At 45.6% G+C, this 23154-nt stretch overlaps 2 protein-coding genes across 2 annotated transcripts; both read right to left on the reverse strand.

Moving 5' to 3' along the window:
• Positions 1 to 88: 88 nt before the first annotated feature.
• Positions 89 to 19830, reverse strand: LOC136964112 (calcium/calmodulin-dependent protein kinase type II subunit beta). The gene is made up of 21 exons (XM_067258056.1): positions 19769 to 19830; positions 17926 to 18020; positions 16150 to 16209; positions 15965 to 16019; positions 15302 to 15367; positions 12991 to 13063; positions 11202 to 11304; positions 10945 to 11028; positions 10708 to 10802; positions 10345 to 10467; positions 9989 to 10072; positions 9727 to 9769; positions 9076 to 9147; positions 7272 to 7309; positions 5088 to 5156; positions 4092 to 4136; positions 3581 to 3626; positions 2967 to 3042; positions 2734 to 2828; positions 2382 to 2618; positions 89 to 2160 (listed from the first exon to the last, which is right to left on the reverse strand). The coding sequence occupies exons 1-20, from the start codon at positions 19828 to 19830 to the stop codon at positions 2383 to 2385; spliced, it is 1620 nt and encodes a 539-aa protein (XP_067114157.1). The 3' UTR covers positions 89 to 2160; position 2382.
• Positions 19831 to 20404: 574 nt separating this feature from the next.
• nudcd3 (NudC domain containing 3) lies at positions 20405 to 23059 on the reverse strand. Its single transcript, XM_067258374.1, has 6 exons — positions 22725 to 23059; positions 22151 to 22467; positions 21920 to 22052; positions 21671 to 21814; positions 21377 to 21565; positions 20405 to 21200 (listed from the first exon to the last, which is right to left on the reverse strand). The coding sequence occupies exons 1-6, from the start codon at positions 22929 to 22931 to the stop codon at positions 21090 to 21092; spliced, it is 1101 nt and encodes a 366-aa protein (XP_067114475.1). The 5' UTR covers positions 22932 to 23059; the 3' UTR covers positions 20405 to 21089.
• Positions 23060 to 23154: the final 95 nt, after the last annotated feature.

Genomic DNA, 23154 nt, shown 5'->3' on the forward strand with positions numbered 1-23154 from the left:
TCTGCAAGTCTGCCTGAGTTTCTGTTTCATTCTGTGCATGTGCACAGGCAAGTTATCTGTGCGAGAAAACGATAAGGTTAGGGAGGGCTCTGCATTGAAATATATTTTTATTGGTCACACACTGATAACATCTGAACACATTTTATCATTGTCGAGCACAAGGAATTAACATTGGAAGAACAGCTTTATTATGAGAGGACTCAAGAGATAAAGAGCAAGAATTCGATTCACATTGCATTCTCATTTTTTCAGTTACAAATTGTTTTCTCCTTTTCATCCAACACTGTGCCAAATGAGAATGATGAGGCCCATTTAAAGCACTTAAGGTGGAGATCATGCCAAACCTCAGATCTAGTTGGGGTCAGAATGCTATATGTCCTGTCCTCAGATTAGAAAACCATTACGTCTGACCTTGGGTGAGTGGTTAATGAAATATGTGTGTAGGCCTACTTCCATTGCCATCCCATAAACACACCAAGATTAGCATTATAGGAACGAGGGAGTACAATGACAACAAGAGGTGAGAATGATAAAGAAAAAACATACGAAAACACACACATCTATGACTGGGCATAGATGGGCATCCTCAATGACGTTAGCCTCTTGGGTTTAACTGCCGTTGTCGTTTACGAACGATATTATGACGTACAGTCCACGTGGCTAGAAAGACAGTGCATGCATACCCTAAGTATTCATCACTGTTTCCAAACACGTCTGTCTCACTCTGTCTCATTCTCGCACTCTATCTTCCCGCCATTATCTCTCTTTCGTTCTGTCTCATCTTATCAATCCAAGGCAGGCTCGCCCTCGATACCCATGTTTGTTAATGTTCAACCCAGTAGCTGCTTCTATGTAACCATAGAGAAGTATAAATGTGTGTGTGTTCTTGCGAGCATGTTTGCAGTGTGTACATACATTGCCATGGAAGTGACATGTTTAAATTCAAAAGATAAATTCGAAACACCAATGGTCTGCAATGAAGGGGTATACCAACAGCTGACCAAATCTCATTTCTGTGATAAAGAGAGAGGACAACATACATGATGCATGTCTTAACAAGCAGTTAAGTTGTTAAATGTATGTGTATTAGTGCCTGAACCGAAAACCTGAACAGCACACTCAAACGCTGTATGGAGAATTTTCTACTTCACAATGCCAGTGACCAATCCACTCTGTGTGACTTTGTACAAAGGCATGCTACAATCATCATCATAATATTTCTTCATTGTCGTCTCAGATATCTTACTCTCAAGACAAGAATTGTTTATGCCCTTTGAGAGCTCAGAAAATAGACAGTAGTTTATAATCAACCAGCATTCAGTAGAAAATTACCTTAACACACAAAACACCCAATTTAGCGGCATATTGAAATATCATGCAGAAAAATAATCACTTACACTTTTGTAAGGTCATCACAATAAAACTGGAGTAGTACAATACAGATATAGTTATTGTTTTAAACTTTTTGCTATTTTCATGACTTGAGCGATTACTTGAAAGGTTAAATACACAGAGTATCAAGTAAGAACCAGTATACACTTAGCATGCTGCATGGTGTTCAACCCAGAAAGGGGAGTTTCTTACAGCATTGATCCAAAGGTGAACAAAAACATTTACTGTAGGTTCAACTAAACTAAAACGGGGGATTTGAAACTTAATGAAAGACAAACAAAATAGCATTAAAACACGTCCACAGCATTCTCTGTGAGACATGTTGGCTAAAATGATATTACAGGCAGTCTTGCTCATGCACCAAACACAACCACTGATAATAACACTAACAAAGTCATGCTAAGCTTAAAAAAAAAGAATCATTAAGCGTTTTAAATCGATCCTTTAAGTATACTGTACAATTCAAATTGAACAAGAGAACTCTGCAGTCATAGTAGTATAATAATAATCATAATAATGGTACATTGAATGAAAACGAAATCCTAGAAGTGTGAGTGGCAGAGCCCTATGGCATAGGAAAGGAGAGGGCAGCGAGTTATAGGGCTGGATAGTAGTGCTGAGCTCACCACAATACCATAGGGGTGCTTAGAGAAGCTGTAGAGGTTTGCTTTGTGACTGATATGCTCTTTGTTGTTGTGTGCGTGCCGATGCAGGAGTAGAAAGGGTTATGTTGGTGCCACAGGCTGGGTCAACAGAGGTGACCGAGGGCTGCAGGGAAGAAAAGGAAAAGGACACATCTTGACCACCACACTCTTTTCAAACTCCCTCCCTCGCTCCTCCTCCCTCTCTTCCCATATGTTTGTTTTCAATGCGCTCCTTTAAGACTCCAGCTTATCTGGAAGACACAACATTCAGCTGTCCTGTGGCGCTGCTCACGTGTGTAACAGTGCATGTGGGTGTGAACAGTGTGTGTGTGTCTGTGTGTGTACCTCATCCCTGTAGAGGAGCCGCGGGCGCCCCTGAGCAGTGGAAGTGGACGTTCTGCCACCTGCTCTCCCGGCGATGCCACACCCTGGTCTCCTCGGATTGGCTGGAGCGAGGGCGTCCCTGCAAGTCGACAAATTGCGTGAGGCGAATGTAAGCGATGCACGCGGCATCTTCGCCAATCAGGTGGACGTGAGGGTTCAGGATGGTGGTGTGGATGGGCTTGCTGTTCTTGGAGAGCACTAGGAGAGCGAGGGAGGAAGTGGGGAAGAAAGGAGAGGGAGGAGATGGTCAAATAAGAGTTGGGCTCTTCAAAGGAACTTTCCGGATGATTTCATGGCGGCGCGGTGGTCTTACGATTGTCAAAGTAGAATCTGTGAAAGTCCATGCCCTCCACTAGGTTTCCCAGACCTTCTGGCTCAAATGAGGTCAGACCCGGATCACATATCTTCCTGTAGACAAACACACCATACATACACTCAGCACAACAACAGCACAATTTGTCAAATTTTTGGTCAAAAAGTCCTAAATATACTCAGATGGAACACTGGTGTGTTGCTGGACCAGGTGCCTGCTGGGAGTTTACTCACGCATAGGCATCGAAGTCCCCATTGTTTACAGCTTCAATGAGTTGCTCTGTGATCTTGATGATCTCCTGTTTGCGAGCTGCAGAGGGTAGTAAATGTGTGACCAAGTGAATTTCAGTGCAACACACTACATATAGCATGCTGAGACAGAGTCCCATGCAGGCCTACTCTACCTTAATCACACAGGGATGAAGTACAGAAGGAAGCTTGGGTGAGTTACTCACGTGACACCCTGTTACTCATTTCCCTCTTGTGTTCCCCTCTCTTCCCTGGGGTTAAAATATACTCCCTCCCCACCCACACACATACTCATACAAATCTAGACAACACTGAGGTATGCAGGGCCTCCTAAACTCACACTGTCACTCGCTCTCCGTCTTATGTGAGGTTAGTTGAGCTCATCATCCTATTCCCGTCCCTCAGCCCTTTAGATAAGATTTATTACCTCCTCCCTCCTCCCTTCCCTCGCTACCACGGTTCTGACAAGACAGCAGGAGAAAGAGCTTAGCCACTGGGAGTCCTCACATGATCTGTCTTTCTCCTGTCCTTTTCTGCTATCTGCCACACCGAAACAATGTTGGTGTGTGTACAGTCTAGGTGTGTATGTGTATACCCACCTTTTACATCCTCATCCTCGATCGTTGTGTTACTGTCAGTTGATTCCTGTGGACACAGCGAAACATCTCAGTGACGAAAACCCCCACTCACACACACAAGCTTCTGCCCATGCTTACACGCGCACTCACGCACGTTCGGTTGTCACAAACATGCGGTGGATTCGATGCGCCATTCGCATTGAAATGGGACAAAACAGAGATCTCATGGATGGAGCGAGCTCATCTTCGAATGGTCAGCATTTTTTTCGAAGGCTCCACCCCACGGAGCATCAAAAAGCTGCAGGTTGCCACTTCCTCTTTTCACCACAGGGTGACAGCGTTACACAACAGAGAACGGTGATCCACACACTTCGACAGATATCCGGACGTGCACGCACACACACACTCACACACAGACCTTTGCCAAATACAGTTTAGCCCACACAGATAGAGAGAACGAAGGAGGAGACGAGAATGAGGAATGACAGGAAGACAGAGAGTAAAGAAATGGAAGGAGGGGAGAAGGATGTACCTTGGTCCCATCCACTGGATTATGGATAACAGTGGTCTGAGGTTCCTGGAGGAAAAGAGAGAAAGAGGATTGGAGGGAGAGAGATAGGATGAGATGGAGAGAGGGTGAAAGGAAAGAAAGAGAAAGAGGGGAGACAGAGGGAGGGAGAGAGAGGAATGAGGAAAGGTGGCGAGATAAAGGGATGAATTGAGAGATACGAGTCAGGTTTGAGGTAGAACAATGAATAGTATTAAAGAAAAGAGAGGAAATAAGACTACCTCCATAAGGATGGCAGAGAGCTATATAATCTTTTCATAAAAGGTTAGAAAGGGCTAAGACAAAATATCTCTGCAAGCACAGGAGTTATCTACCATTCACACATTCAATCTCTTTCTCCCCGAGAAAGCCTGTCCTTTTCTATTACACACAATAACATACAAATAAATATAAACACTGCTATAAAATACACTCTAAAACTCTGCTGCCATTAACTGTAACTTCAGAACACTTCCACACCAGACCAGATTGTAAACAGAAGACAACTTGACAACTTAGAGAGCCATTGACACATAAATTGGACACAAAATGCCACAAAGCCACTCACAGACTGACTATGGAGAATCAGAGAAAAAGACAAACCTCAAGGGTTTGTGGGTTGGTCTGTGACCTGGTACACAGAACCAGGTCACAGTCCAACAATGTCACTTGGAAAAGGGATTCTAATTAATCTAATCTAACGTGTTCAAGGAACCTGCTAGTGTCGGGAACACCGGCACATTTATACATGACCAAACTAACACACACACGAATATGCGCATGATTGTTGTTCAGAAAGGATGATTTATTCATTTGGACTTTCAGGCAGAATGAGGGATGCAACCAAATAAAGTGAAACAAACTGCACAGAAAAGACAGACAGAACACATTGATAGCAAGACAGCCAGATAGACAGATAGGACAGACGGAGACGGATGGACAGATGGACAGACGAACAGACGGACAGGAGGGGCAGCGTACCAGTGCAGCAGGAGTAGTGCTGCCTTTGGGGCTGGTGACTATGCTGTTTCTCGTACTGTTTGTCTGGGGCTGTGCAGAGAACACAAAAGGTTAAAACAGAACACAACAGGAGCAGTGCCGCTCGGGGACTCGGGTGGCGGCGGTGGGTCAAACCTCAAACACACGGCAGTACAAGGAAGGGTTACTTTCCCTCAACACTGTTCAAACTAAGACGGATTGGCAGTATTCCTTTTGTCAATTCAGAATGTGCCTTCCTGTCTGATGGTGGTGGTGGTGGTGGTGGGGGGGGGGGGCATCACATCAAAATCAACTCACCAGCTCAACAGAAAGCTCACGGCTTATGCACAAGACCTCTCAGTTCAACAGACCAGTTAAGCAGTACACTAAGTACTAAGTACATCCAAGTTAAACAATTTCACAGCCTGAGTCAACAGTGCATACACATACAAACACCCACCCACACACACACAGCCATTGTCGGCACAGGCCCCCTACTACCAGAGGGTGGTAGGAGTGAAATCAGACGCAGATGCGGACTGGGATGAAAGCGGATGAGAGAGAGACAGAACAGAGTGGGATGAGAGGGTTCAAATGACATCCTCACCAGGATTTGAACTTTAGGGTTGGATTTCCATCTCTGGCCCAAGCAATGGGATGGAATGATGAGATGAGATGATAGGAGAGGAGACAGTTGTGGTGGAAGGAGAAGAGGATTAAGAGATATATAAGAAGATCATGAAACGCAAGGTAGATTAAAATGAAAGGCATGGTTAAAACATATGCCAGCAGTACAATGGGAACGACAAACCAATCAAACGAATGCTAAATCAGATAGAATAAACATGGGCTGGATTGCACCAGTTCTCTGAGAGCCACGGTCGGGATGCACAAGTAGATGATTGCTAAGCAACGCCAGAGGTGCACCACTGGTGTCTATTTCCGTCTTCCTGATTCCCTCAGGTCGCGCACAAGTGTTTGAACGCGTATGCGTACACTCACGCAGCACACACGTATGGTGTGTACAATTGCGACGGAGGAGTCCTGCATTTCTGCATGTGTATGCATAAGAGTGTGCGTGGGTTAGGAGGTTGGGAGTGATGGGGGGGAATCATAGGGAGAGAGGGGGTCCATTATAGTACTTATGCAACTAACTTTTATAAGTGGGGGGTGCACTGTAGCACCTCTCTGGATTAGCACGTAGAACCGAGAGAGGACTGATAGGCAATAAAGAGAGAAAGAGAGTTTGTCAGTGGGGTTAGTGGGAAAATAGCTACAATGTTGTCTGTGGTTTGAACACCTTTATATAGTGTGTGTGTGTGTGTGTGTGTGCTGGGAGGACTGAAATAGCACCAGTGTTGTGTGCACAACCGTGATGTCACAGTGCAGCTAGGGGGAAACTGGGATTATGTAATGTCAGATTAATCATCTGTTGAGAAATAATCTTAGATTAGCACCAGGGCCAACCGAAGAGAGTCCACTTTCTCTGTACAGGAGAGGGCACAGAGGGAAGGAGGGGGAGAGGAGTAAAATGATGGAGGTGGCTATAAACCTCAAATGAAAACAGGGTTAAAAGGGTCTTTGTGTGGAAGAGGAGTCAGGACAAGATGTGTATGTGTGGAGGGGAGGGGGACGGGTGAGAAAGAAGAAGAATGGAGTGAAGGGATAGGATGTATGTTTTCTATTCATGCCTAATAGTAGTGATAAATATACAAAATTCCCAAAGACAACACTTAAATAAACATGAATTGGTAACAAATGTAGAAATTGTAGTATTTCTGCCAGTAACTGCCAGTAACTTGCGTTGTAACAGTAGGCCTACATTTATTATGTATATGCTATTATAATGATATAATGATTTTATATGCTATTCTAAAATGTATTGTCTATCACATCAAAATAAAAACTAGGTTGACTTTCACACATACTTCACACATACTTCACATTCAAACTGCCATAACATTACATCCACTAACACGCATCCACTTTTGTACACACACCTGCATGCACTGCAGTGCTCTACAGAGCAGATATAAACGCAAGGCAGAGCACACGGAGCCAAACCATGCGCAGCTGGAGAGAGTGTGGGACCCAAGAGAAAAAGCAGAGCAGAAGAACGACAAGAAAAGGAGGTGAGGAGGAAGAGGAGGAGGAGGAGGAGGAGGGGGAAGAGAGCGAGAGTCTTACCTTCACTTCAGCCTTCTTGTTGAGAAGACTCTTGGCTGCTGAGGAAAAGCAGAACGAGACACTCTCAGATGGAAGAGTACACATGATACACCCTTGATGACTTAAACACACCTTTACACGCGCACACACACACACACACACTCCAAACTTGACACAAGTGACTCACTCAACTGCTCTCTCACAAGCACAAGCAGACATACAGGACACACGGAAAATCAACTCCAGAAGGTGCTTGCGCACTCATTCGGTAAAACCTTCAAATGCACACAAACTACTTTGGGAACTAACTCAGACACACACAATCACACGGTGACAACCTCCAGCTCAACGCACAACCTACGACTCAGTCGCTTCTCATCTGTTACAGAGTAAAAACCTGCACAACCCTCTCTCCTCCCCTTACACACGTATTAGAAAACCACACACACACACATTCACAATCACGCACACACATACACATGCATTACCATCTCAATCCAACTGCCTTTTACTGAACCCTGAGCCAATGCCCAAAGCAGGGATCAGCAGGGAGCATGGAGGGATGTCAATCACTAGACTGTGTGATTGTGTGTGTGTGTGTTCGCATGTGTGTTTTTACGTGCAATGGATTAAAGGTGAAAGGGCAGAGGAAGAGTGGAATTTGAGATGCAGGTGTATGATAATGGCTCGGTTAATCTCCGAAGTAGGTAGGATTAGTTTGGGATTAGTGGTTTCCTCTTTGGGAATGAAATATGGAGCACCACATCAAAACGAGTCTCCATTTACGGGATGTGCCGTTAAGCACAGTAGGTTTGATCTCTCCTGCTCCCTATCACATATGGATCCACACGAACCCTCGTTCCAATTTATAAACACACTAAGGTTTATGGAATCTATCTGTGGCAGAGCTGTTCTTTGCGGAAAAGGGATCAAAAGCAAGCAAGAGAAAAACACGGAGGGAGGGAGGGAGAGAGAGAGAGAGAGAGAGAGAGAGAGAGAGAGAGAGAGAGAGAGAGAGAGAGAGAGAGAGAGAGAGAAACCGACAATGAGAAAGAGAAACAGACAGCTACAGGGGCAGAAATACAGAGAAAGAGAGAAAGTGAAAGAAGGAGAGACAGATGCAGGCAGATAGATAGAGGCAGAGAAAGAGGGAGAGAGAAGGATAGGGAAAGAGAGAGTGCGGGAGCGAAAATAAAGATAGAAACAGACATCTGAAAAGGTGTCTGAAGCTTGCAGACACTAATCAATCACCATGGCAACACCAAACCTTTCCGTGGGAGTCAAATGTGCTGCCCTGGTGTGGATGAGTTGGAGTCAACTGTGCTCTAATCCCTGATTAATTCCATCTCTTAGCTGCTCAACTCCATCTTCCCTCAGCCATTCCTTCCATCCCTCCATCTCCCTGATCCTCTGTTTTGAGTAAGAAGGGGACCAGCACAGACACAAACACTACACCCACCACGGCTCAACAAAACCTGCACATTCTCCTCTCTCAAATCACCTCACATGCCGCATAAAGGCGCATTGGAAACTGGGCTATACGTTTAAGAGTGACAGGAAGAACATATTTGAGTCGGCTTACCTTGGCGTCCAATTTTAGAAGTATTAGACGAAAAGTAGGAAAGAGAGAATAAATTAAGTGAGAGGAGGAGATGTCGTCTGTGATACATGTAGTGAACTGATGGAAACAAAGGGACACCAAGGAAGAAACACCCGTCTCCTTTTAAAATATGACAGAAGTGATGGAAAAAAGAGGGGCAGAAGTGAAGGACAGAGAGGGGAGGAGCAGAAGAGTGGAACAGGAGCGAAGAGAAGGAAAGGTTACCTTGCTCCACTATGCCGGCAGTAGTCCCAGCCACAGCACTGACCGCTGCTGGAGCGGTGGTCTGTCTACCCACTGAGGGAAAGAAATAAAAAAAATCAAGAGACAAAGACATATGCTTTCCCTGAAACTAAAACAGACACCATAAAGGGCTTTGCAACTTTACAGGAAGGATTTGGCATGACGCATTTAAGAAGCAGTACCTCTCCAGCTCACAGGAAATGCTGTTTACCATAAGTCCCCTTCTATTCACAGGAGCATGAGTGTCTTGACAAGAAAGCATGGCCAATGCTTGTTCAGAATGCACAGTTAGTGCTGTGAGTGTGTGTGTTTGGGGGGGGGGGGGGGGTTAGGCACAAGTCCATGGCAAAGATCTAGGACCTCTCAAACCTTCCCGGACCTACAGTGGCACTGCCACCCACGAAACTGCTGCTAGCGTGTGAGTGTGTGTGTACGCGTGAGTGTGTGGGTGTGTATGTGTGATATGTGTGGATGTTTGACTCTGTGTGTGACTGTGTGTGTGTGTGTACGTGTAGGGGAAAGGATGGCGTAAGCAAGCAGATGGTGTGTCATCCTGCTCTCGACTCCCTCTCTCCGAGGAGGACAGAAGCCGCCCCTCTGCTCCCATCCTTGACTTCCTCACAAAGGACTCACCAGAGAAATTCCGTGACACCAGCATCGTGGTCAGAATGGCCCCCTGTGGAGACACAAGCAAGGTGGACAGAGAGAAAGAGACAGAGATAGGTCGAGGTACAAAGGGGGGGAAAGAAGGACGGAAGGAATAGAGAAGATGAAGAAGAGCACTAAGTCAGTTTGAATATTGTTTGGTAGTGTAACTCCAAATCTCTTCGTTCGGCAGTATTAATTGGTTATGTATCCCCCACCCACCCCACCCCCTCCCCAAAGAAATTAGTACCTTGAGTTTTCTCCTGGCATTGAACTTCTTCAGGCACTCCACTGTCTCCTGTCTGTGCATCATGGAGGCCACAGTGGAGCGTTGCTGAGGAAAGAGAGAGAACACGGTGAGGAAAGGGGTCATGTAAGATGCAATACATTGGTGTGTGTGTGTGTGAATGCATGTGTGTGTGCTTGTGTGTGTATAAGATATGACACAGCAATGGAAGAGCCAGTGCGTGTGTGTTTGTGTAAGAGTGTTTCAATGTATGCGTGTGTGAGTGTCCTGCAGAGTACATCATGTGTTTGCGTCTGTGGAGGTGTGCACCTTGGTTTGTTTGTGTACGCGTGAGTGTGTGTTTAGTGTAGTGTACTTACGCAGACCCATGGGTGTTTGAGGGCCTCCTGGGCTGTGATCCTCTTTGTGGGGTTGATGGTCAGCATCTGGTTGATCAAGTTCTTGGCTTCGGGCGTCACCGTGTCCCACTCTGGGGACGGAAACTACACACACGGCCCAACGGTCACTCAGGCAACACGTGTGTGTGAATATCAGGCACACAATAATGTTGTGTAAACTACGAACGTTTTCTCGTCACCCGAGGACACGATTATCACAACTCTTTGATGTGAACTGTTCCTCGAACCTGTTTGGCATGATGAGTCTACCCCCCCGCTCTATACTATGAGCTGTTCTTTTTTTCAATCAAGCAGAGAGAGTCCATGAGAGGGGGCAAGACTCACATCATAGGCTCCTGCTTTAATCTGCTGGTAGAGTTTGTGTTGGTCTTCATCCCAGAAAGGCGGGTAGCCCACCAGGAGAATATACAGGATCACACCTATACACACACACACATTCAGCACACACTGATCAAGGTTTTCTGTAAAGCAGAGCTGCAAAAGGATCAAGAGAAGGGGGAAGAAGAGGGAGAGAGAAGAGAGATAGATAAGAAGTCGGAGGGGGAAGGAGAGAGGACTCACCACAGGCCCAAATGTCCACAGGTTTCCCGTACGCCTCCTTCCTCAGCACTTCCGGAGACAAATAGCCTGGAGTCCCAGCAAAACCTGGAACGCATGCACACGCACAGACACAAACCGATACACACACACACATACAAACCGAAAATCTATACATAGATATTTATAGACACAATCGCTGGGTGTATCAATTAGACATGCCATGTTGTTTGTGTGTGTCTGCGTGTGTGTATCGGTGCGTGTTTGTGTGTGTTACTTACCGAACCATGCCTGTTGGTCCCCTTGTACCTCGATGGCCAGTCCAAAGTCAGCAAGCTTCACTGCAGCATTCTTACACTTACTGGCTAGAAGAAGATTTTCCGGCTAAAAACACAAACGTTTCCACAAATCATTGGTGTATCAATAGATGTCAACAAGCCCCTTATAGTAATCCAAACATTGGGCAGACAAGCAGTCCCACACGTACAGACAGTTCACCCTGACAAGGATGGAGCAAGAGGGCCGAATCTCAAACAGATGCGTCCATCTGTCGATTGTTTATTTGTCAGTGACCATGCACAGCTTGTGTGTTTGTTACAGCAGTGCCTTTGTTAGATGACAGAGCCAGCGAACAGTGTCGATTCATACATCCAGATCTCTCTCTCTCGCTCTTTGTCTCTGACAGGCCGCACTATTGCCACAATCAGCCAGCAGGACCTCATGTGATACATGTGCTCGTTATTGAAAGTTATTGATCGGTGCCATCACACAACACGCGTACACACACTCTGAATGACAGTGTTTCACAGCAGCAGTAATGGTTATTAAGTAGGCTAGAGTGCTTCCGCTCTGGTGGAAGTCGGACTGAGACAGCGGATTAGAACGAAGGAAAGAAGGAATAAAAGATAGAGCGAGTGAGAGAGAGAGAGAGCCAGAGAGAAATACTGCTCCAGACAGGAGTAGTCAGTATTGAGACAGCGGCGTGCCTCTGTTGTACTTTTAGCTTCTCGAGAAGCAATCAGACTGAATACGCTCAGCTTTAGAGGAAGGCAATGGAACCTTTTGTCATGGAGTCTAGTATGAAGTAATGAGAAAACTGTACATTTACCAATCAGCCCCCCCCCCCCCCCCCCAACCCTCATCTCCCCATCCAATCCCCACTCACGTATTACTGCTTGTGTCATAGTGGGCTTATGGAAAATCCTGATGGGCATTTGCCGTATGCTTCTGCATCACTTAGACTACACCACCAGTAAGCTGCTATCGTTGGAGACTGTGTGTTGATGTGACATACAGACCCGTTGCCCCCCCCCCCCACAACATGATTCACAGCAGTCCGACCACATACGTATTAGTGATCACATCTGAACGATGACTAGACTAGAAGGTACTGGCCAAACACAACAGTATTCTTTAGGAATATCTAGCTCAATTTGCTCTCTCTCTCCTGAAGTCATCTCGTACACAGCTCCCTAAGCGGCCATGAAAAAGGATGTTTAGAGGCATACTCCGTGCCAAATATTGATTCATATCGTATTAGATCTGATTTGTCTTATCAGTTCATGTCTCTGTGTAAGGTTCATAAAAAAAACATTAGATCAGGCCAACATCTGTGTCCATTCTAAGAGGGTTTTCTCTCTCTGGTAACTTCATAGAAACCCTCAGGGGAAATCGATCAGATCGCAAGCCTTACCATCTACCAAGGTCCAGCATTCATATGTGTAACACGGTTTGTTTCGAACCGACCAGGGAGAAATGATTGCTCTGAACACGGGAGGCTTTGTGGTGTTAAAACTTCATCTGCTTTGCTCTGAAAACACATTAACGTGTGACTAACGTACCTAACACGCTTGTAATGGGAACAAACGCAGGAAACACAAAAATTTTATTCACACACCTGCACGCGCACACACACGTAAAAACACACATGCCCGAGAAAACACACAGGCACAGACACACATGCACAAAAGCAATAGTAATACATTGCGGTGTACTTACCAGAGTTTAAGGCACACACAAACACACACACAATCACACACTGAGACACACACAGGTACACAGGTGACTCACCTTGAGGTCTCTGTGTACCACCCCCATCTGATGGCAGTGGAGCACGGCCTCCAGAATCTGCTGGATGCAATGACTGCATGCAAACAGCAGGTGGGGCTGGTTAGTCTGAACACATCACAAGCCCCCCCCCCGTTCACAGTCTCATGCACAGGCTGCAGTGCCTCAACATCTGCACACACACACTTTCTCTTTGTCGCACGGCACGCACACAGAAGCACAAGTTCGGACACATAGAAACGCCTTCAAGCACACACGCACGTGCGCAGGGGACACACATACACACGGAAGGCCTACTAACAGATCTAAGAACCTCAGTGTGAGGACCGGAACCTTCCAGGGAGATACTGCAGGAGGAGGTATGCTATTTTCAGGCAAGGGATGAACATGAGTCAGGCAGCGTAGGAGTGTACTGCAGTCTTGTTGAGGGAATGTGTGCGTGAGTGTGCGTGTCCGTGTGTAGTTGTCTGTATTTAATGATGTCCTAACCTGATAATCTGTCTGTCGTATTTTTCAAAACATCATCAAGCACAGTATGTGTCGTTTGTAGGGTTTCACAAATACGGCCACTCTGCTTTTCAACAGAGTTATCTGCATTAGTGACAGACACAATTCTTTCCTATACGCTAACACGTCCACACACACACAGCCTCACAGGCCGAGACATAGAAGCTATATCAAGGCCACTGTTATTGACATTTGGAAAATCATATTCTAGGTTAGAGAAAACAGTGAAACAAAATATTTAAAAAGCAAGATCGGCAGATGAACAGACAGACAGACGGAGACAGCAGGCACAAACAGGTTACACTCGGCACGGGCAAAAGTGGGCACGGGCAAACACAGACAAACCCATGTGCAGAGGTTGCAGGGTGGCACAAACGCACAAGGTGGAACACAAGCACACACCTTGAGGTCCCTGTGCACTATGCCATGTTGGTGAGTGTAACACACACAGTCTAGAATTTGATGGATACAGTGACTGTGGAGACAAAACAGAAAAAGGGAGAGAGATAAAGGAACGCAGAAAAGAAGAGGATGTGAGGATGAGAGGAGGATGAAAATAAATTGGACGGCAATGAGGAGTGGGGATTTTGTGTTTTTGTGAGAAGTGGTGCAGGTGATGTCCATATGGAAAGGGATGGAAAGGTAGGGGGAAAGAGAGAGTGACATGGGAAAGAGAGGAGAACAATTGTAAAAGTGAATTAGATGAGGTTTTCAATCGTGAGGAGAGGATAATGGTGGGGTAGGGGCGAAAGAGAGAATGAGAAAGACATAAAGAAAGAGAAAGACAGAAGGAAAGACAGAAAGAAAGAAAGAAAGAAAGAAAGAGAAAGAAAGAAAGAGAAAGAAAGAAAAAGAAAGAAAGAAAAAGAAAGAAAGAAAGGCAGTGCTGAGCGGAATGGTGGACAAAAATAGAAGGCAGACAGGAAAAAAGTGGGGGATGAAGGTGAGGAGAGAAAACCAGAAAATCAGATAGGAAGAATATTGGACAATAACCCCACAGACAGTACCAATAACAAACATGCCATGTACAAAGAGAGGAGAAGGCTGGAAGAGAAAAGGGAAAAACTACACTAGACTACACAGGAAAACAGGCAAGGCAGAGGAGTAAGGAAGATGAGAGAACATGAGAGCCACAGAGGAAGGAGGAGAGAACATATATATATATAGCAACCACAACAGGAAGGTACTAACAACAGAGGGGAGGACAGGAGTGGTGGGGGGGGGATATTGGGAATGTTGCTTCCTCGTTTTTTTGTTTCCCTCTCTTCGTTCTGTTTTAAGTCCTCTCTCTCTCTCTCTCTCTCTCTCTCTCTCTCTCTCACTCTCTCTCTCGCCTCCACAAAACGCCTCCACAGTCAAATTGATTTAAGTCTCCCCTCCTGAAGGGCTAGACGGTAAGTGTGTGTGTGTGTGAGTATGTACTAGTATGTGTGCTATGTTTTGTTCATGTGTGTTTCAGGGGATTCAGGTGGCTGAGTGGTGAGGGAATCGGGCTAGTAATCCGAAGGTTGCCAGTTCGATTCCCGGTCATGCCAACTGACGTTGTGTCCTTGGGCAAGGCACTTCACCCTACTTGCCTCGGGGGGAATGTCCCTGTACTTACTGTAAGTCGCTCTGGATAAGAGCGTCTGCTAAATGACTAAATGTAAATGTAAATGTAAATGTGTGTGTGTGTTCAGTGACATTTCAGTTTGCAAGGAAAAACTGCTAGGAACTTTGAAATGGTGGTTTCCGGCAGGGCAATGTTAAGCTATCTACTGCAGAACGGGATGCTGAGCAATTGAAGTCTAAAGGGAAAGATGGTTACCTGGCATCAGCTTCACTGTAGTACTCTCTGGCCACAATATCTTCAAACAGTTCTCCTCCTGTCACCCTACAACATAGAGAGCAAAGGATTAACACATGCTGCAAAGAATAATCCACACACACACACACACACGCACACACCCACACGCACACACACACACACACACACACAGACAGACAGTAGGGGAATGTCCTCATTAGGGGGATATCCCAACTGCAGGATTCTCTCTGACTGGGTTGCCATGGAGACAGGCTCCGGAGCAGGGGAGTGATGTGTGTGTGTGTGTGTGTACATGTGTGTGTGTGTGTGTACATGTGTGTGTGTGTATGTGCGTGGGTAGGTGTGGGTGGGTGTTATGTAATAAGGGGGAAATTGCCTAGGAAACGAGGAATGAGAATGGGGGAGACTGTTAAGAGAGGGTGGAGAGAGAGGATAGAAATAAACAGAAGGATGAGTAGAAGAGCAAGAAGGGATAGAATGAAAATAAAATTGTGGAGCGAACATAGCGACCAAAATGCCATGACCAAATGTGAGAAACACAAGAAATACAGAGGAGAGAGGAACTGTAAAGGTCATTTCGGAGAAAGGTCTCTCAGCCTCTGATAAAGAAAGAAGAAGAAAAAAAAAGAAAAAAAAATGAAGAAGGAGAGTGAGGTGACTCACAGGTCAAACAGGAGATAGTGGAAGCCCTCCTCCGAGATACTGTCATGGAGGCGAACTGGCCAAAGAACGCATAACAGAAAGAAAGACACGTCTAAACCCGGGTTGCGAACACAGCATATCAGTCAAATAAAGTCATACAACCAGTCTCTTTGGCTGCATGGCTGACTGTGGTGCTGACCGCTCACCGATGTTGGAGTGCTTGAGCAGTCTGCAGATCCGAGCTTCTCGCTCCAGCTTCTGGTGGTCTGTGAGAGTAACAAGGGAAGGCTGAGTGATAACGACACCCGGCTAAAACACTCAACACTTCCGCTACACATGGGCATGCAACCACCGCATTTCAAAAGGAAGGGGGGTGGGAGCCAAAGTCACATGACAGCTAGTTTGTATACAATTTCTTCTATTTTGGCACCTGTCTCCTAAACTTAAAGGTGCGGAACCCCCAACTCCCAGTGTGACGCCCCTCTGTCTCCATAGTGTGCAATGCTGAGGGGAAACATTACTTTCTGAATGAATGTAACTGTTAGGAGAGGAGAGCCGTAGCAGTCCTAACTGCAAATTTAATAACTTCCTTTCTCCTGTAGCTGCAAGGTGACCTCAAGCATGGTTCTGCGCCACAAGCTAAAATTGTGGCACACACAAATACACACTAATGCAGTGCAGTACAGCAAAATGTGCAAAAAAGGGTAAAATGAGAATATCAAGTGTATCAATACATGAGACTAGACGAGTCAAGTTAAAACTAGCTAAGACAAACCAAATCAAACCAAAGAATTTTGCTAATGTCTGAGACCCTCGGATTCTAACCCAGATGTCTGGGACTGACTAACCAACTAAGAGGTACCACAATGCCAATCAAATCTAAATGTATTTGTTTATCCCTTTTACAAGCAATGTCACAGAGGGCTTCACATACGCTGCCCCTCAACCAACCTAAACCCTCAAGGAAGACAAGGAAAAACTCCCAGAAAAACTCACTAGTCACTCAGATGCTGCTGAATAATGTTGAAAACAAAGAGCGCATGCCCTCTTTGTCTTTCTCTCGCACACAGACACACACAAAAACAAAGCAGATATTTTATGTGACACCCCTTACTGAGGACCGGGCTGAGAAAGCTTTGGTGTCGTGAGAAAACTCAGCAGTGCAAGGCTGGGGAACAGAGCCTAGAGGCAGAGGAGACATGCTGGCATGTCTGTGTGTTTGAGGGGGGAAATGTATTTAAAGGCTGAACGCTCACACGAACGCCAGCCGGGGCAGAGAGATGGCTGAACTGCAGGGCGTCACTTCTTGCAATGGTGTGTGTGTTAGCGTGTGTGTGCGTGCGCTTGTGTATTTCAGCGAGTATTTGTGCGCACGAGTGTGTGTGTGTGTGTCTCATGCTGTAGGGCAGTTAAGAGCTCAAAATGTGACATCCATGATCCTCTGCTGTTTACTCCAAAAGACTGGGTTTGTGTGTGTGTGTGTGTGTGTGTGTGTGTGCGAAGGAAAGGGTCATCACACTAATCAGCCAATAGACAGAGGCGGCAGATAGCCTTAAACTAAACAGCAGGCACATCTCCTCTTCCGTTGGCTGTGGGTTTGACGCTACAGTGGCTGAGGAGCAGCCATCGTCCAGCCTCAAGTGCAACAGATGTGACTGTCTCGCCCACTGCAATCAAATGCTTTCTGGAATATGCTAATAGGGCCTGGAGTATCTGGGACACACAAAAACACAGGTGGCACCATAATGAACAATCACTGGAATGCCAGTTCATTTTTCCTCTTCACTTTAGCTGCTGATGATCTTCACATAAACATGCGACATACTCAGTCAATTGGTCTGTGGGTCTAACTGTCCGTCACATGATTGCACACTCATTTCAGATAATAATGTAAATCATACACAGGCGGACATTGAGGCACAGTACACATTCTGTCCCTTTGAAGAACTGTGTGGGTGGGTGGGGGTAGGGGGGATTCTCACCTCTAGCTGAGAGCTTTTTAGTGTTGATGATTTTGGCAGCATACTCCTGGCCAGTGCAGAGTTTGACACAACGGCGCACCACAGAAAAGGCTCCCCTAGGAAACAAAGAATGGAGACATAATATCAGATGTCACCTCCCCTCCACAAATGTCTGTTCATACCCATGTTTTAAACCTCTGATTTCTCATAACTTTGAGTCTCTTTGACCCGTTCAGATCCCTTCCACACTTTTCCTTCAAAGGAGTATTCAAATATGCATATCTATATGTTAGGGTACAGGATACACAATAATAATAATCTTTGCTGGAATATTCATGGAACCAAATTGTTTTTCAAAGATTGCTGTGTAGTTTATGTGTTAGTGTGTGTGTTGGTGTATGTGTGTCTTTTTAGGCGGTGTTAGTATTTTAGGGAGGGCTTGCAAAACTAACTCAGCAGAGGCAAACAGCAGTAACTGCCTCTGTCATCTCTGTGCTAATTATAGCACACCTTAGTGTTGTTACACAATAAAAACCCAGTCAACTGAGAGCTATTGCCTCTCTCTTATACTCTCAGACACTCATGCCTTTTGAGGGGCTTTCGTGAATGAGAACAGCCTCATGGCTGGTAGTGTACAATTTGCTACATCAAATGCTGGGACTGGTCAAATAGAATCTCTTCCCAGTTTTTTGGATCAAAAGGTAAGTAAATACTAACCAAACCTGTCTTTGAAGCCCTTATCAAGCTGACTTTGTTGGATGAGGAATACAAACCCATGTTAGCAAAGATGGACATATTGCTACCATATGGCTCGCGTTTGCTGCAATAAGGGTTTGTTATCACAGAGGACAGCTGCTGCTATTCCAGCATATCTATTGTCCCTCGCTTATCACACACATGCAGAGACATTCAACCAGGGCTGGAACCCGACACCCAGTTAGAGCCAACCTAGCTTGATGCAATCAAAGTCCATACCTCTCAAACTTTTCTGTTAGTATGACCGCTCAATTACTTTGTAGTTTTGTGTTCTAGTTAATGGTAATGACAGGCAGCACGGATTCTCCAACCCACGCACAGCCTGACACATACTGATTCTAGTCCTGCATCTGTTGTGGGGTTGGCAACACACATCATATCCCTCTGTTGCTTATGCAGCCATTCTCTCCCTTCTTTTAAAAACATATGCCGTGTGAACCATTGTCAAGCAAACACACACAAAGATGAAACCAAGCGAGAGAGAGAGAGAGAGAGAGAGAGAGAGAGAGAGAGAGAGAGAGAGAGAGAGAGACAGGGAGGTTGTGAGAGATTGAGAAACAACACATACACTAATGCGAAGAAAAACACACATTCATCCATACACACACACACACACACACTTAAAACATGTAGGGTAGGTAGCCTTCTGACCTCTGGCCCAGCTAAATAAAACACTTACAATATGTGAGTTTGATAAAAACCGATGAAAATAAAGACAACCAATAGGAAAAAAAGGTGCGGAGTCGAGTAGTCTGATTAAAATCAGTAGGGTTGCATGCCTTCCCGGAGACCCGTGAGCGTAACTACTGCGATTTGACAGCTCAAAATCCATGGCGTGCGCCGCGCCCCCATCCCAGACCGAATAACTCATATGTCAGATCAAATACTTGTAACGTAAAACAATATAATACGTTTCACCATGCAGTGCGGCAGCGTGCGTTTTGTTTTGCAAGTGGTACAGCCTGTAATATTAAAGGAGGGATAAGACGCTGATCCCTTTCAAAGCGGTCACATCTGCAAATGATGTGTAAACCTGCATGAAAGGCTAGCCTGAATGGCGGAGATCATACCCATATTAGTGCCATAACATAATGCGTAAAAGCCTTACTTTCCAAGTTCTTCGTATAGTTGATATTCATCTGTGAAACGTGTACAGGTAGTTACTGCCATGATCCGTCTACTCGCTGCTGGATTCTGCGCCTAAGATGTTCTCTTCTGCACTGTGGCGGTGTTGGGATGCAGTTTGGGTTAAGATGCCGCTGTGAAATATAGGCTAGTCGTTTGAACTGACAAGTAAATTTTAAATATTTATTCAAACAGAATAAAAGGAACGCTGGATACCTCCGGATCTCCCTCTCCCCGAAACTGTGTTGCTCTACGGTCGCTTTTTCTGCCGTTTTCACTAGCGGCAGAACAACTGAGTGCGCTTGAAATACATCATTGATACCGCTAGGGGGCGTCAGGTTACTTGCACCAGCATATCTGCCGCCAAGAAATGCGGACACGACGCGAAGAATAGCCAGTTCTGGTTTGTTGGCCGAGCTCCCAATACTTATTTAATTATTATATATGCTACTATAAATCTAAATCGGTGTTTTGAGTGGAAAAGGTCTGCGGTATAACCGGCCGGCCCGCATCAGAGAGCCAGCCTGCTGACTCACCCCGGCCTGTGGCCTGTAGCCTATGGTTGTAGCCACAAAAATCTGAGTATTCGTAGTAACAAAAAAAAGCAGAACAACCCTAGTACGATGGACTTTTATTTATTTTTCGACACACAAAAATGACTCAAAAGGAAAGCAAGAAAGGGCTTGTCAGTTCCAAACAAAAAATGTACAATTTGTTACACACTTCTGAATCTGGGATATTGTCCAAAGACACTGAACACAATTTTATGAGTTCACCTTATGGCTGTGATCTATTTTCTCATCTGATAGCAGAGGTGAAGATGGTGTTACATTGTCGGTAGGCAGACAGATTCAGGCACTGTAGAGTTACTGTAGGTCTTGTATTGGATTCTATGAAACTGCAACCTTACTTTCTTCCATCAAACATGTTAGAGAATTACATTGAGAAGAGCAAGTTAACTTTTGAATTCCCCCAGCGCCCGCCGTCAAGTTTACACCTGTTAAGGTTGGCAGATGCATGTAAATGTATTACTCAGAGAGGGATACAGATTCATTTATGATCAGGTGCATTACATGAACACAGCAAAGTAACACATCTCCCACTGGGGTATTTCATACCTGAAATACCCTCCATTTCAAAAGTTCTCTCGGAAAGGTGTGACATGAAGTCATATTTTGACCAACAAAGCTTCTACAATAACATTGAAAGCATTCCCCTTCTTGGTTTTACGTCTTTCCCCAACACCTCACAAACCACATCCTGGAAACTACCATTCTATCTGATCTGACGTACGTGTGCGTGTTTTAGAACTGCACCGCGCTGGGTGGGATATCGAACATGGAGGGGTCAAACTGCTGGCCTTTGAAGGGCGATCCCTCAGCCTCCCAGCCTTTCTTCAGCATGTCATGCACCTTCTACAAAGACACACAGACAGAGCACATGAATATAATGTGATGAGGGTGATTAGGAATAGCAAAACCCACAGCCAGTTATACCAAGAATGTAGGTGGGTAGTAAGAATATTTGTGTATTTAGTGACATGAAGAGACAGGATGTGTGAGTGTGTGGTATGCTAGCAAAAGCTTCTCACCATCTCATGGCTTTGTGGTTTGCCCTGCAGCTTCTGTTGGTAGTCAAAGGTTAGTCTATCCAGTACAGCATGCTCCTCCTCATCCACCGTTGCCATGGAGCGCTCCCGGTTTATCTGGTTGATGTCAATCTCCTTCTCTCCCTTCATCACGGCACTCCACCACACCTCCCCACATTTACTGAGAGACAACTGGGGAGGAGAGACACGGGTCGGGTCAGTGAGATAAAGTAAATGTGTGTATCGCGCACATGGGTTTACCCCCATGTGTGTGTGCAGGCGTGTTTGTTTACAAACCACCACGCAGCGTCCTGGCTCTAGGCTCCACAGAGAGTTTTCGATGTTGATCTTGTGAGTGAGTTCTCCTTCGATGAGGACTCTCTCTCCTGCCCCCTCCCTCAAGCACACGCGCACGCTACTCGTGTGCAGACTCACAGACACCTGGGTGAGACATACGACACAACAAACAACAGGAAGTTGGCCTTCAAATTCAGAGGCATCGCTAAGGCTGCTACCAGTGACAAAAGGTTTGGTAGGACTTTTTACCTGTCTGCCCTTGACGACGTGTGCTGGGACTTGAACGCGGACCTCAACATCTGTGTAGTCTTGAGACCAGCTGTAGTTGTCTCGCACTGCCCCGTTGTAGCTCTCTGGGTTGGCCTGAAACTTGTCCTGACCACTATCACAACATTCACAAACAAAGTATGATTGCTATTCAGCAATTGGAAAATAGTAGGATAAGAGAAAATGAAAAAGGACCAGACAGGCACTACTCACGCTGTTGCTGCAGCTTCTGCTGAGTCTGTGCAGGCAGCCAATGCAAGGCTCCCCTGTGCTGGACTGTTGCTCTGAGTCTGGGGGCTCGGGTCCTGCTTGGAAGTTGAAGCAGAAAGAGGCCCTGGCCCTGCAGACAATTGGTCTGTGGCTGTTTGAGCAGGTTCTGTTTTTGGTTCACTGGCTTCCTCTGGCTGTATGGCAGTCACCTCCAGCTCCTGAACTGCAGGAGGTACCGCTCTGGCCTCCTCCCTCTCCTGCAGCTCCCTCAGCTGCCTCTCTCTGTCCTGCTCTGCCACCCGCTCAAACAGCCTGAATGTCTAGACAGAAATAAAGAGAAAGGTTGTGATCCCATGACACAAGACCAGACGTTATTACAGCATCTAAAAAACACTTTATGAACAAAACAAACACGTTGTTAGGTACTAACGTTGCGACTATCATGTGTGGTAGGGGGTGCCTTGACAGGCCTTACTGATGAGCAAATTGGATCCACAGCTTGTAATATTTTCGCTGGTTACAGTACTGTACGATAATGTTAGCGAAAAAGTAATTTATAATTTCACAGAAAACTCACCTTTAGGACCATTTTCTCTGCGACTCCAGGAGGAAACCCCATACGATCGTTGTGAGTTGACAACAGGCGGTAGAAGTCCGTCTTGCGGTAAAGGAAGCCAAAGTAAACCTGTAGAAAGTTCTGTATGTTTCCAACATGCTGCAATATCCCTAGCAGAGCGTTGTCGTACAACTCTGTCATTTCCATAGGCGACGACATTGTCGGCATCAGATTGTAATTATTTATATCAAGGTACAAATATGTGATTATTATAGTTTATCTTCAATTTAGCAGTTGATCAATGTATTGCAGGTCTAAGTAGGTAAGCTAACGTTGGTTAGCTATTTTGGTTATCCACATCCTGCACAAAGATGCACGCTTAGTTTAAGTCTGTAAGGAAACTAGTACGCGTAACTAAGGTTCCACAACTCAAATGAATACATTAGAAAAA

The sequence above is a fragment of the Osmerus mordax genome, chromosome 20, assembly GCF_038355195.1.
Source record: "Osmerus mordax isolate fOsmMor3 chromosome 20, fOsmMor3.pri, whole genome shotgun sequence".
NCBI classification, from domain to species: domain Eukaryota; kingdom Metazoa; phylum Chordata; class Actinopteri; order Osmeriformes; family Osmeridae; genus Osmerus; species Osmerus mordax.

Coding starts and splice junctions, on each gene's coding strand:
- nudcd3 (XM_067258374.1), bottom strand. CDS start 22,931: ATGCCGACAATGTCGTCGCCTATGGAAATGACAGAGTTGTACGACAAC. Junction 22,468..22,724: donor CAGAGAAAATGGTCCTAAAG/GTGAGTTTTCTG, acceptor ATTTCTGTCTAG/ACATTCAGGCTGTTTGAGCG. Junction 21,201..21,376: donor AACCACAAAGCCATGAGATG/GTGAGAAGCTTT, acceptor GTGTCTTTGTAG/AAGGTGCATGACATGCTGAA.
- LOC136964112 (XM_067258056.1), bottom strand. CDS start 19,830: ATGGCAGTAACTACCTGTACACGTTTCACAGATGAATATCAACTATAC. Junction 18,021..19,768: donor CTATACGAAGAACTTGGAAA/GTAAGGCTTTTA, acceptor TTTGTTTCCTAG/GGGAGCCTTTTCTGTGGTGC. Junction 3,043..3,580: donor CGAGGATGAGGATGTAAAAG/GTGGGTATACAC, acceptor TACCCTCTGCAG/CTCGCAAACAGGAGATCATC.